The 15271-nt window shown below is 44.1% G+C and overlaps 1 protein-coding gene across 1 annotated transcript in view; it reads right to left on the bottom strand.

Moving 5' to 3' along the window:
• The window catches only part of RRAS2 (RAS related 2), a 47312-nt gene extending 35014 nt beyond the window's left edge, over positions 1-12298 (bottom strand). Inside the window, exon 1 of the mRNA XM_054171775.1 lies at positions 11988-12298. Coding sequence (XP_054027750.1) covers positions 11988-12092 — 105 coding nt within the window. The 5' untranslated portion in view covers positions 12093-12298. The remainder of the gene's footprint in view (positions 1-11987) is intronic.
• Between the last annotated feature and the right edge of the window lie 2973 nt (positions 12299-15271).

Below are 15271 nucleotides of genomic sequence, written 5' to 3' on the forward strand. Positions count from 1 at the left end.
GTAGGAGTAGCAAAATCCATTCAGTGAGTAAGTTACAGAAAGATGATAAACACCTAGCCAAATAGTGTTAAGCAATCACAGCAGCACCTCATAATGACTGCTAACACTGGAGAAAAGCTGCCACATTTTACATTTCTCAGGCTACTCAACTGGCAAGGAAGTCCTCATGTACAAACCAGCTAACTAAAGCATATGCCCTGCAGGAAATTTTAAACTTTTAAGATAAGCTGTTCAGCTGTTAGAAAACTCAGTCTCAATTATCTAGTCTGAAGCAAGTGGCTGCACCTTAAATTATTCATCTTCAGCAATCACCCTGAACAAATTCTTCCGGCTGACCACCTTCCCTCACACAGGGAGGCAGCCAGCCAGTGCCTTTTCCAGATCACCTCAGAGATGCAGAGCTTTTATTTCCTTCAGAGTTTTTGCAAATTGAAGAAATGCAGAGAACAAAGAATTTCAAGGTGCAGTTTTAGGTCTTAAAACCCAAAATTCTTCAACCTTGAGCAAAATCCCTAACTCAGATTTGAAAACCCCAGCTATCCAGTCAGCACAGGTCAGGTTACTTTCAAACTCTGCTCTAAGTGAACAATTCTATTACCATCTTCCTTTTTTGGGAGAAGAAACTCTGGTGTTATCAGTTGAAATATTCAAGTCCTCCCACAAAACAAGTCAAAGCAGCTATGGAGGAGGGGAAGCCACTATTAAAAATGTGTGGAATGTAACTTACTTGGAAGAAGGCAGATAATACTGGGACAAGGAAGTTGACTACTTCAGATCTGAGGCTCTTTTTCCCTCCCAGTCCAACAACATCAATATTGGGCAATTTCAAACTTATAAATATTAGTGAATTTCATCAGTCTTTGCAGAATATACATGACTAAAAACTACTTTCAGAGAGAAAAACAAACAAACCCACATTAACAACTCCTTTGGTTATCTGAAACACAGTGTATCTGTTCTAATGGGTGCAAAAACTTCGAGGGAGCAAACAAAGTTTTTAACTACTTCCAAATCTGAGCTCTGATGTGTCTTTTTTTAATTCAAAGAATTTGAGATGTGTGCATCAAAGGTATACCTTTCCAACAAACTAGAAACACAGCAGAAACCCCACAGGAGACAAAATATTTTCTGTTAGTACATTTAGGCCACAGAGAGAGGAATTCAGAATTTTTTTCAGGTTTTAAATAGCCTTCTTCCAAGTAAGACACAATCTAAAAATGTCTCTTCACACAAAGTAATACTCTCAGAACTTGAGATGATCAAAAAGCTAACCTACTGACAGGTAGTGAACTAGCTTTCAGCCTTTGTGGTCTGAAGGATGCAGAGGCACCTACTGCAGCTAGACTAGTGAGAAGACCACAACAGCTCAAAGCCTCAGAGGGGCCTTAACATTGCCAGCTGAACCCGAAAGAAATCAAACCTCCTGCTCCATGAGCTGATCAGACACAGTCTAAAGTCAGAGAGACCATCAATTGAACATCCTCTGATTGGGTAACAGGACTCGCTCATCAGTATTATACAGAGGAGGCATTTTGCAACTCTTGTGTTTGTCCTACACAGAAAGAGCAACCACTCTTAAGTCTCATTCTCCCTCCTCTTGACCAGAGCTGCACAAGGTTTCATGCAGGTATACACACATGTTCAGTGGCTAACCTGCTGCAGGAGCTGCTGCTTGTGCCATCCTTCCATGACTTGTTCTGCCTGCACACAGGTCTCAGCTCCATATGAACTCCAGAGAACTTTATGTGTGTTTTTGTCATTATTTTAACAGCATCACCCTTGATGGCTGAAGTGATGTGACAGAACCAGTTAGGAACTGCACAACTGCTAGAAGTATCTTAAATTATTCTCACTGCTGAAGACTCATTTTCATTTAATGCTAAAATCATGGTCAAAGAGTTACAGTGAGCAGCCCAACTACCTTCTCATGATTCTAGAGTATCTCCAGATGATCAATCCTCTCATAATCCATGTATGGAATGAAACATATACATTCAGTTACTGCAGCAATCTAACGAGATGAGAGGTTTAAGATTTTGTACTTCAGCAGCTGGTAATATCACCTGTACAACATAAAATAATACTGCACCAAAATCTAGAGAAGTAGTTAAACCATACACAAGATGCACACTGGTTTAGTATGCCTTTCTCCATAGTTTAAAGGAAAAGACTCTGGACTTGAAAGAGATAGAAACCTAAGCACATGAATCAAAGGCTAAGCAGTCAACAGCACTGTTAGTTGGTGATAACCTGTTGAGAGCCAGCATTAAAAGCAGCAAGGCAGGATATTCAGTGTGGTCCATCCACTGGATGCCACAGGCAGAATACTTCATTACTAGAAACAAACAAAAAACTACCCCCTCACACACCTCCCCCCTCAGCCCCACAGAGATGGAACATCTCTCCCTATGGTATGAAAGGTCTCATTTAAATACTCTTAGACAGCAAGGTAAGACACATTTAGCCTAGCCTATACATTTGTTTCGCCTTGCTTGTGTACCAAGCTGGAATTTGGCCTCACAGTTTACTTTCAAACTTGAGGGTCTGGAAATGGTTTAGAACATACCAACAAAGTTTTCTGAATTCATTGCAGCAATATAGGAGTGCTGCTGAGCACAGGAAGATATCATCCGTGATATTTCAAGGACCCAAGGAGGATCTCAAGTTGAGTGAGAGCTCTCAGCAAGGCAAGAATTTGGTTCACAAGGAGGAAGAAGATCAGTTAAAAGGAAGTCAGAGTATGGGAAATCAAAATAATACAGCATGTGTATTTGCATCTTGGAAATCATGATCAGGACATATGGTCAAGATTCAGATAACGTTAGGGGTCTGGGAAGAGGCAGGAGAGGAAGATGCAAGGGCAAGGATAGTATGTTTGTGGAGGACTTCAAAGACAAATTGCAAATGAAATTGCAGGACAAAGTTCAAATACGCTCATAACTGCATTCACAGTAATGCTGGCTGATGCAAAGCCAGAATCCTTTTAAATACTTCACCGTTACTTTATTTGGTTTTGCTAATGAAGTCTTCTTAGTGAGCTAGTAGAAGAAAACATCATACACATTTTTAATAGGATCTTCTTCCTAAGTAGTAGAGTTGGCAGCATGTACAAGTTTATTATCAATAACTACTTTTTACATTTGACTTTAAAGAGCCTTCAGAAAGGGAGAGAGAAATACTATCAAGAACACACAATTTAGAAACCTCCTACCTCAAGCAGTACTCATTACTACAATCCCACTTACTTACCCTACAAAAGTCCAATAACAGAAAATTTAGCACTTTTCTACCCAAAGATGCTGGATTTTCCACACAATCACCAGCATTCCACCACTTCATGGGATACCTACCACGTAAGAAGGAAAACACTGAGATTTGCTTGCAGGTTTACAGATTTCTACCTGCTAAAATGAGGAATGCTGAAAATGCTCTGTGATACAAGCTGAGCAAATCTCACACAGGTAACTGCAGTGATTTCCTAGCAAATATAACTAGTGACTCAATATATTGTATCATTATAGTTACAGAATACTCAGACCAGGGCTGGAAAAAGAAAATTCATTTCCTTGCAAACTGTTTGGAACCCCAACTTTATTTTCTGGCTTAGCAGATTTGGGGAAAGTGACACATGTGATAGTTATGAATATGTGTACAGCCAGGGTTAACCTGCTGAGAAATAATGCTTCTCATGAGCCTTCTGCATCAGGATCTTTGTAGAGTACTCTAGTTATTCCTGTTACACATTTTTTTGCTTGAACTGAAGCAGTTTTGTGTGTCAGTGCTAACATCTAGTTAATTATTAATGCACGCTAGTCCTGGCAGCTAGTACTTTATGCTCTCTTTAGTAGTGCCTCTCTGCATACATTCCTACCATCTGAACTCACTCTTATCTAGATTCACCAGAAACTACAGTTTACTTTCTGGACAGAGCTGAGAAGCCAGTGCAAGGCTGGCGGAAGGAGCACGACTGGCAGATGAAGCTGTTTGCAGGGCCACACAGCGAAGCAGACAGGGTAACCGATCCCGGGTGAAAACATTCCCTGGTTATTTTTAACTCAGATGGCTTGTGGAGGTCCAGTGAACGACATGGAGTAAATAGCTGGAGTGGTGAATTGCTGTGGCAGAGCGGGGACCTTCTGAGCATTTTTCCTTACTGGTAGTACTATGGCATATCAAATTAAACTCTCAGTTACAGCAAATCCCTGTTTCTTCAGGCTTAAAGAGTAAAAAACGTTTCCTTAGCCTTGTGCCTCCCTAATGGCTGCCCCTTCTAAAAATCAAACAGATGATTAACTTGCCCTCACTGTCAAGTTTCTCCAGTCACACCAGCATGCCACTTTGACCTGCAACAGCTTCAGCAGAGCCCTTGCTTTCCACCATGGCTCTGGGGAGTTCCACACAAGCCTCTTCCAGAGGCACCTTCTCTTTTCCAGTCCTTTGTGAGCTCTTGTGCAAACACATTTCTATGTTACAGAAGTTCACCACTGAACTTAACCTTTTAACAGGATCTCCATCTGTAAGGAGAACTGAGGGCAGTTGCGCACCTAACTGAAGAACTGCACTACAGCCCTCCCCAGCAACCCCCACCCAGCTCAGGTTTGAGGCTCTGCATATACTTAAGGACAGCTAAAGTGCAAGTTCTCCAGCCTTTCCCTTTCCAGCAGCAGATAAGAACCCCTGACCTCACTTTAATGAAGGGCAGCCTTTGCGCACAATGCTTGATTAGTCGCAAGATCAAGCACTTCAAACACGAATACGTGACCTTCTTTAACTTAACCATGAACAGCCCATGCAGTGCATTCCAACCAGCCCTCTTAGAATCAACCACCTATTAAGAAAACCAAAGTAAAAGAATAATTATAACCTCATGGAAACTCCATCTCCAAGCAGTACTGTGTATCAGGCAGCTTACACATCGGGATGTGACAAACAAGTATAAGCATAGTGTGTCATTGTCAGGGAGTAAGAAAAGACAAAGCAAACAGATTAAGTAAACATCCTTTCTGTCTATTATCTGTTTCAAGTAAGGTATAACAAGAGGAATTAAATATTTTCTTGTGTGTCACCTGTTCTCACAAAGTACCTTACAGGCTATCCCACACCACGCTTCAGTTGCAGGATAGAACACAAAAATGGCAGAGAACAAAAGACTCTGGGATCCAACTCAACTGAATTTGTACTAACATGCTACCAACTACTATCTACCATTGACTCTTGGCATTATTTATAATTAGGCTTTTCAATCTGGGTCCCAGTCAATCCTTTCAGATCAAGTTTGTCTTGGTTTGTTGAAGTTGCATCCAGAAATCTTTGGACATGTTATACGAAAGAGTAAAACAGAAAGTTAAATATATTTAAAAACAGTTTTGTTTTTTTCTGAAGGAGCAGTTATAGGCATGATTTCAGTTTTACTGCTGGTTTTATGTACTTCTTGGAACAGAACACATTTATAGTAAGTGTTGCTTCCACCTGGACATTACATTTTCCTTTAATAATGCTTACAGTCATATTTGAAGATAAGAATACCAAATCAGGGGAGTTAAGCCACCTGAACCATCAGAATCAAATGGAGAAGTTACCCACTTGTTTCAGTCTAGACCCAGACAGTGACTAATTTAGGTATTTTGCAGACCTTCCTATCTTCCTACTAGCTAGGCAGAAGACTGTTAAGATTTCCCCTCATGTAGCTGGTATTTATTTTCAGGTACATGAAGGAGCTCAGTCACATCATTTTTGGTGCTGGTAACACTTCTGGCAAATGCAGACAGGTTGCATAAGGTATACAAACATAAGCCATTCGGGTCCTTCAAAATGCTCTGAATAAAAGGGCTCTACTTTTAAGAGCCACCCCTCTACCACCACTACTGAATACTGGAATTCAGAGGTTCAGCCAAAACCAGAAGCAGAAGCCTCTCCCTCTAGCATGGGAAGGAGGAACAGGGCTATGGGCCAGCGGCTGCCTATTCATCCCCACGAGTGCAAAGGGCATGTCGGCCAATAATCTGGGAAGCTGTGCCAGCACTCCTTGTGCAAGTGGCAGCAGAAGACAACCTGATAACCAGAAGGTACATCAATATTTACTTGCTATATAAAAGCAACTGCTGCTAGGGGTTAACACATGGAAAGGTGCCTTGTGACTGCACTGTGGTTATCCCAAAGGAATTTCACTTTGGGAAAGGCTTGTAAATTCCTCAAAACTGGAATGACCCGTATCTCAATTTAAGCACTACTCCAAATTTATGCCAGCTTTTGAAGCCAGCTCAGTTCTAGCCTACACAGACATGAATCCGCCGCATCCCTGCTGGCTAAGTTACGGTGCATTATACCATTGCTAGCTCTACCAGAGCACTAACATGCAAACCACTCCTTCCTTCTTGCCTGCAAGTTAAGCCTGAAGTCATCTACTAAATTTTCCAGGCTGTAGATCTACAACTAAGCAGAGCGAGACAAATCTTTTGTTTGGTAGCAGTGCTCTAGGAAGCAGGGAGCCAGGCAGCTCAAGTTTCACAAGAAGTGTAACAAGCAGCCCTTATTATTCCAGGTGACTGCATCACAAGTGCTTTGTTTTGATTAGGATTTTTATTTCCCACCTTTAACCTCAACAGATGCCAACAATCAGTAGCTCACTCTCCTAAACTGTGTTTTGCCACCTTGCATTACAGCGTACCAGTTAGGGCAAGGAGGCCCCGCACTTTATCAAAATGTAAGCCCATCAGCGCTGGTGTAGCCCTGCATGAATCTGCTCCCTGGAATTCGTGGCATTTTAGGCCTTTGATTTCTTATGTGCTTACTTGAAGAACATTTTTGTTGACAGTCAGAAACGGTTAGTCAGAGTACCTAGGAACTGCAAAGGGATTTGCACATCCCCCAAGTCTAGCCAACAGAAGTGGTACATGAAGACATCAGGGCCTGTGGAACACCAGCTGCATTTTCAGTTGTTGCTTTTCAATCTGTTTTACTACTGCATTTCAGAGCTTTACCAGAGAACTCAGAAGAAGCTGTTTTTCTTGTCCAACAGATATATCAAAGACAAAAGATACTTTGAGAGAATTCACCTTCAGCTTTGTTGTTAGTTAATGAGAAATAACAGTCCTGTGAAAGTATCAGCTTGGAAAAGTAAAAGGAGGGAAAACAAGTCTGAAACAGCTGCTCACCACCCATCTGCAAGTCATATATGCTTGCTTTCAGACAAGCATCTGATACGAACATTTGAAGAGTCAACAAATCTACATCTAAGCCATTTTGCTACTTACTAGAACAGTAAGTTCAGTTCCCATCAGAACTTGTTACAAATACTTTAGGAAAAATATTTTATTTCACAAATTGGGCAGTAAAAATCATGCTTGCAAACGCAGCACAAAATCAGTAAAAAACAACAAAACCCCCAAACAAACAAAACACTGAACCCCTGCATACAATTACAATTGATACACTCAAAGTGTTTCAGCAGCTTCAAACGTGTCCATGCATTACCACAGTTAACAACAGGCTGACTGACAAACTAAGCTCAACTCAGCCACGCTGAATTACATCCAGCCAATACCCTCTCAAGGTTCTAGTGACATTTATTAACTAATACAGTCTTGTAAGCCACCAAAGTCTACTCTGTATGCAAAAATATACATGTCAATGTCATAAAACAACAGCTCCAGTTCTACGAAGAGGAAAAAGTGTGACAAATAATTTTAGCAATTCGGATCAAAAACATCCACTATTTTGTGGAGCAGATTTCAAAGAATAAAACATTAGCAGCTTTCTTGCTGTATACCACCAAAACTAGCTATACATTGTTCAGTCTAACAGAGGGGGGAAAAAAAGCATGAAGTAAGTGGCAACTGCAGAATGACCAAAAAAACCCAACAAAAAACAGAGGGCGATTAGGTATTTGCTAGGCTGTACTCCCTTTGAGCAAGGAAACCTGAATACTACAAAGGGCTGAGTTAGAAGGGAATGTGGGGTATTTTGTGACAGACCTCTGCATGACAGCTGGAGAAAAGCTATTGTGGCAACAGCTGTGTGCTCTGCACAGCTCATACTCCCAAATACCTCAGCCTGCTCAGGGGCCAGTTAACTGGCTGCAAAGCATTTTGAAAGTTTTCTGCCCCTTGGGATGTGAGCGTGATGGATTGTTTGTGTATGTTTTAAATAAAAGAAGGAATGTTTAGTTCTATCACTTACAGTTCTGCAAAATACTATGGCATAATGGTGAACTACCACTCTCTGCTGCTTTCCTAAATTTTATAGCTGTGACAAAGCTCTCCTCTACAATTAAAACATCTTCACTTCCCATCTTAACTGTGCACAGATTCGACAGCAGTAAGTTCATATATCATATCCTGATTTAAAGGAAATGATTTGGTATTTCCAGAATATCCTGGCCCACCAACAGCAATATTGAGCTGTTTTTATCTCCCCAGAGGAAGAATTTTGAGGAACACACCAGTTATCTAACCACTGAAAGCTTTCATCTGCTAATTTGTACTCTAAAGTTTCTCCAAGTTGTTAAATGAACTTCTGACAAGCGAACCCAAAGACCACAAGTAATTACATACAAGCGGCCAGTTACACCTCATGTACCATTCCTACTGCACTGAACTAATTGGCACAACAATGCTGAACCCAGTACATGAAAAAGCTTTCATTGTATGACATGGGCTTGCTCACTCAGTCTCTTTACAAAAACATTGTTGTTTCAGCTCAGATACAGGCACAACAATCTGTAGGAACTGATACTCTCGCACACAGGAGCCACGCTGATCACTACCACAATAAGAGCTCAACCTCAGCCGTTACTACTCTTGTAAGAATGAATGCTCTGTTTCCTAACCAACACCTAAACAAGGCTGGAAAGGATGTGCTGCGCACAAACCCTAGAGAGCTGGCAGAGGAAAGAAGACGAACCGGTTCTTCTCACATGCTCATTCCTCCTGTTCTCATTTATTTCATCTGAAATGAAGAAAGTGTTTCCCCATTTTCAAAGATGAATCCCTCTTCATCATTCAAAAACACAATGCAAGTCATGGCACATGCTTTCCCATATCCTAGCACCACAATATTCTTGTTTACTGGAAAATAATGAGCAGCACCAAAGTAAAGGCAGTATCTGTATTTGAGTACTGACTAACTGAAAAATTAAATAGAAGATTATAAGAAAGCAAGACCAAATGTGGAAATATTTGCTAGTATCTGTAAGAAGAACCTTTCCTTTTTAAGCTTCAGAACGGAGTTGGTGACAGCCGTATTTTAAACACAAGCAACAAAAAAGCAAAGAAGAATTTAAATCCTTCACTGACATGAAGATTTGTCATGTGGAGAGAGCTAGTGCTGATCCACGTTTTGGGGAAGGCAACAAGTTTGTCACTTAACCCAAAGACATTCCAAAAAATTAAGCATGTGAGTAGTTTGTAATCGGTTTTAAAACAATTTGGAGCCATTTCTGTGCCATCTCAAAAGAGAAACAACCTATCTGGCAACTCACTTGCCATACAGAAACTACATTAGTGGTTGCACAGCACTGCACGCACTTGATAACATCATAGCTTGAAGAACTCAGGAAGGTACTGTGGTATATAAATAATACACCAAGCCTCATCTCTCATTGCCTGTTAACTACACAGCAAGCATGGAAACAATATAAAACTCTTCTCCACAGTACCTGAGATTCTGCTCAGAAGGTCTTTATCTCCCAGCTACTTCTCTTTTTTTCGTCAGAAGGTTGAGTTTTCCACTAAATGCCACTTTGTGGCAGGAAGATTTTATTTCAAGATCAAGCAGCTGGGAGGGCAAAAAGATGCAGATAACTTAATACAAACTGACAGCAAGTTGTTTAGAAAAAAATCACCCTCAACATGTCAGCTTAACACTACATTGCTGTTCCCTCAACATTATTTCAAAATGAGCTATTTCTTTTTGTGCTATTAATTTGAAGAGATCTTTAGTTGCAACGAAGCAGGCACAGGGGTTCCTCTTTTGCAGATACTTGCTGGCAGACAGGTGTCAAGTCACTGCAATTGAGCCAAACCTTTTATTTCTACAGAGGCATAGCTCAAGCTTTTGGTTTAAAGAATTAATTTCTACCAGCATCAAATATTTAACTTATCCAGCACTTGGCAGAACCTTACTGCTGCTAAAATAAATTAACATCTCACAGCATCAGGTGTGCTCTGTAGGTTTTTTTTTTTCCTCCTCCTTTTGGTTTTAATAGAAATTACAGCTTTTATTTATTTATTTTTAGTGCCATTAAAATTATCCAAATGCCTTTAACATGGCTAGGGCCTCCAGAAACCCTTTTGGCAACATTTTGTAAGACAGCAGCATCTCAGACCTGAAGCCACATCTAGTTCCACACATTACTGTCAGAACCAATTTAGATGTCCAGAGGAAGATGCAGGCAATACCATCTAAAGCAGCGGTAACATATTTGAGTGAAAGCCATTCTAAACCAGTTTCAGTCAACCACAGTAATTAATTATCTTCATATACAAGCAATCATAAATTTAATCCACAGGCAGAGAGGACTGCAGTTATTCTAGCCCATCACCTTCAAACAGCAGCAAGTCAGTATCTCACCAGTACCTGACCAGCTATCCACACATCTGACAAACACAGCACCTCCACAACAGTATTTCTGATCCACCTCACATGTACCATTCAAGCTGATTTCCAAACAACTCATTCTCCTCAAGTGTCAGTTACTCTAACATCCTGTACAGTACTGGATCTACCAAACATTTAGTTATCCAGTTCTCACACAGATTCTGAAAGCGCTGTTTTCCACATTACTCAGAAACTATGCAGAAAGCTATGCTGCAGAGCTTAAGCTCTCAACGTTACAGCCAAGGAACATAGATAGGAACATTGTTGAAAAAAAAAAATTTAAAAAAAATATTCTATTTGCTATCAGATCACCTAACAAAGTATTATTTGAGAGTACCACTGCCCTAAGTATTAAATGACAGTTTTGCCTTGCTGTCAAGCAGTCTGTCTTAAGGGCAGGTAGAGTATTACAGCCTCTCCTCGGTAGAATTAAAACCAAAGTCATTCTCCCCAGATCTGCCACCGGCAATGCCAGCAAAAAGAACGTAAGCAGTTGCCTCCTCCTTCCACCACAAACAGAAGTGGATTAGCAACAGCAGTACAAGAGCTGAGAGCAACAGGGCAGAGAACAAATAAAGAGGTATGCCTGCATTAGTGGCAGAACAGTAAAAAAGGACCCTCTCGTCTGACTAATACTGCACAGTTTACATCACCTATTTTATCACGCTTTTTACTGGAAGACGGATTTTAAAAGTTTAATTATCTAGAAGTTGAAACATCAACAGCAAGAGCCCAGAGGGCGGTGGGCGCTGGGCGCTGGTTGCTTAGCGGTAGCTCAGCGGACCCGCTCCACTGCAAAGCCTTCTCCCCTCCGGGGGGCTGCAACAGCCCCTCGCCGGCCGGCACGACAGGCGCAGTTCAGTCCTGGGGCAGCTATTTCGGAGCTGGACGCCAAGTGTCACTGCTCCCTCGGCCGATTACCGCGACTGCCGCTTCCCGGGCGGAGCGCGGAGCCGGACCCGCCCGCGGCACTGGGGAAAGCCGCCGGTCCCGGCGCCTCGGCCACCCCGCGACCCCGCCGCCGTGCGAGCCCGACCGGGCGGCGCCAGGCTCCGGAGCCACACAGCGCGGCGGAGGCCCGCTGCGGGCCGGGGCCGGCGTCGGCGTCCGCCCTTCCCGCCCTCCAGAACCTTCCCGGGGGCTCGCACCGCCCCGGGGCGACGCACCCCAACCGCTGCCCCAGACCCCTCAAGGTCACGCTGCCGCTTCCCCGCCCTGGCTTCCCGCTTCCACGCCCGGCAGCCCCGCCGCCGCCAGCCCGCGGCGCCTCCTGGAGCTGCCGCCCGCCGCGCCGGCCCCGACACCCCCCCGCGCTGCGTGCCGGGCAGCGCCCAGGCCCCGGCGCCGCGACCGGGTGGCGCGGTTCCCCGTTAGACGCCGCAACCCTTCACCTGGATGAACTGGATGGTGAGCGCCGACTTGCCCACGCCGCCGCCGCCCACCACCACCAGCCGGTACTTCTCCTGCCCCGGGCCGTCCCTGCAGCCCGCGGCCATGGGGGAACCGAGCGGAGCCGATCGCGGCAGCGCCGCCGGGTCCGGCGCCTCTCAGCCTCCCGCCCTCCTTCTCTTTCTCGGCACTCCGATGCTTAGCAGCTGCAAGGCCCCGCCGCCGCCCCTGCGCTCCGCCGCCAGCCCCGCCGCACGGTGCGGTGCGGCAGCGCCGAACGGACGAGCACCGCCCGCCCCCGCAGCCAGGGAACCGCGGCTACAAATGGCCGCCGGGGGGGCGGGGCCTACCTCATCTCCATGCTAATAAGCGCTAGCATATTCATTAGTGGGCGGGACACCCCCGCCGCCGAGCTGATGATATCTTGCATATGCATGATGGGGCGGGGTATCCCCGGCGCTAAGCTAACGATGCTCATATATTCATGAGGAGGCGAGGCCTGTGGCACCGCCTCACCGCTGTTCTCCCGAGGCTCTGAGAGCAGGGGAGTGTCCTGGTTCGGCTCCTCGGCACCGCTCCCTTGTGTCTGTAGCCCCTGGTGTCTCTTCTCTCCTCCTCGTTGGCTCCCCGCCTTCCGCCGCCCGGTGCCTTATTGCGGGCACTGTGAATACCCAGGAAGTGGAAGGGAGGTGTTGCTGCTCCTAAGTAGAGGGGTCTTGCCAAGGTAGCAAGGGAGGTTTAAAGCGAAAGCGTCAGATACAGATTCACCAGGGGGCAAAAAAGGCAGGGGGAGGGGGCAGAAAGCCAGAGACTTTAACCCTTCTTCACTCTTTATCAGGTTTTCATGGGACCATGAATGGGTTTGCCACCCATTTAGGCCATTTAGATCAAGGCCACCCTGTCTCCAACTGTCACAGCTGCATGCTTATCCTTGTACATAGGTGGTCACAGCACTCTAGTTGCAGCCTCGTTGGTCCTTCGTACCTCTACTATGTCTCTTGAAGAAAGGCTAGTGCTGTGCTGATCTATGTATCTGGGTCATAGTTCACTGTCCAGTATGTTTCTGGACACCATGTTTTGCCCGTGTGTCTGTAATACTCCTCCTACCTTGCAAATAACACCAGAAGAAGTTGCCATGGATGAAATCTCTGCTGAAGGGACTTGCCCTGCACAGCACAGGGTCTGTGTAGGGAGGCAATCCAGGGAAGCTTTTGATTATTTGCCCGAGAAACCCAAGCTTTCTGCCCTGGATGCACATCTTGGCTCTGCGCAAAGCAAGTTGAGGGTCCCACAGGGAGAAACCTCCTGGCCACAACAGCCCAGTCAGTCGGCACTGACACAGCAGCTATTGGAGGTCCACAGAGAAAGAAGAGTGTGGAACTAATTAAGAGCTAATATGGTACCAGATACACACGTGGGGGTAAATCAATGATGTACCCACATCCTGAATTCCAGCATTTCCTAATTTGTCATGCTGACCTTTGCAATTCTTTCACTGGATTTCTCTGCTTAAAACAAAACAAAAAAACCCCAAACAAGCACACAAACAAAAACAAACAAAACCCTTAAAACCAAAACCCAGGCTATGAATAACATCCTTCAATGCTCATTCTGTCTCAGTGGAGGGGAAGAGTGTTTGACACACAGGAAACAAACCTTGTGAGTTAATGGGGCAATTGTATGACAGAGAGGGGAGGGAGACCCTTTGTCACCGGGATTCACAACTGTGTTTTGGAAGAGGAATTCCAGGACTCAGCCCTGTTGGCTTGGTATTCTCCTGTAGTGATAAGCTGCTTTTTTCACATCCGCTTCCTTGTTGCCCTGGCAGATCAGAAATAAGGAACAACTCACACAGGAGAGAACACATAGCCTAACATTTTCCAGTTCGGAAAAGAGATAAGTGAGTGGGAGATATGACAGAGGTCTGTAAAGTCCTGAGCAGCACAGAGAAGTTGAACAGTGAAAGTTTCAAAAGAGGAGAACTAACGGGCACCCTTAAATTTAAGCAAACCAAAAAAGATACTGTTTTCAGCAGACAATCATCGAAGTGTGGAAGCTACTGCCTCAAGGGGCTGTGGAAAACAAAACTGCATCTGAGTGACAAAAGGTTAGACAAAGTCACAGAGCATAAAGCAGCTACTGAGCACAGTAAGCAGGGACAGAGTTTTGACTCAGGAAGTTTCTAAAACTCTGGCAGCCTGAAGGCAGATTGGCTATGAGAAACCAGTTACTTTACACATGTCCTGGTTCTAGTGCTCTCCTGTATGAATCACTAACTGGCCACTATCAGGATCAGGAGTATTAAGCCAGCAGGACAAGTCTTCTGATTCTTAATTATGTACAGACTATGGTGAAGTGAAACTGCTGCTAGTTTGTCAAATATTGGGTGTTTTTTGATAAGTTACAATCTTACACTTGGCTACTAGTACAGTAACCAGTGAACTGCACTGTCAAGCGTGGCAGTGACAAGAAAAGCAGATTTCAATGAGTTTAAAGAAACATTAATCTCTAAGTAAACTATTGCAACAGGATATCTGATTCCTTGGTTCCCAAGTACAGATCTGTTAATAGACTAAAACCTCAGGTGTTCAAACATCTATGCATAATAGTAATTTTAGACGTGGAAACAGTTGTCTTTTACTCACTGTGCTGCCAATGGACAGAAGCTGGACACTCTAGAGGAGTGTACCAGGGCAGCCAGGGCAGAGCCAGCCCTGGAAGTGCTCCCTGTATCCTGAGCCCTGGCAAACATTCAGCACCTATCTTCCATCAGGAGCAGCCCCAGCTGTGAGACTTGGTTTCAGGAGACAAAGAGTATGCATGTGATTAAAGACATGGAAATGAGGATACCACACACTCCCAAGTTTCATTTCAGGTTCAGCTAACCTGGGAAAGACTGAGTGGTGAGGTGCCAAGAAGCTGAAGATGAGAAACTCGTGATCGATATGAGGTGGTAGGGGAAGATGTTTCAAAAGGGGTTTGTATGGTCAGTCAGGAAAAGAAGTTTCACTGCACTAGTTTGCATATCCCTAGGGAAGTAGAAAATGCAAGTCTTTATAACAGAAAGGAAGAACTCGAAATAACAAGACCCGAGATGATGAAGATATGACCAAAGTTTTGATGAAGCGCCTGGGAAAGAAAGTAGAGCTTTTAGAACTGTTACACAGAAAGAAGCTGCGTCATTTCAGGTCTAGCCTGAATATGCATATTTAAAAAGAGACAAAATCAAGAATGACATCCAGATGGCAAGCTTGAAAGAAAGAGCACCATAGCACTTTATATAATG

Source organism: Dryobates pubescens, chromosome 22 (assembly GCF_014839835.1).
Source record: "Dryobates pubescens isolate bDryPub1 chromosome 22, bDryPub1.pri, whole genome shotgun sequence".
Lineage (NCBI taxonomy): Eukaryota > Metazoa > Chordata > Aves > Piciformes > Picidae > Dryobates > Dryobates pubescens.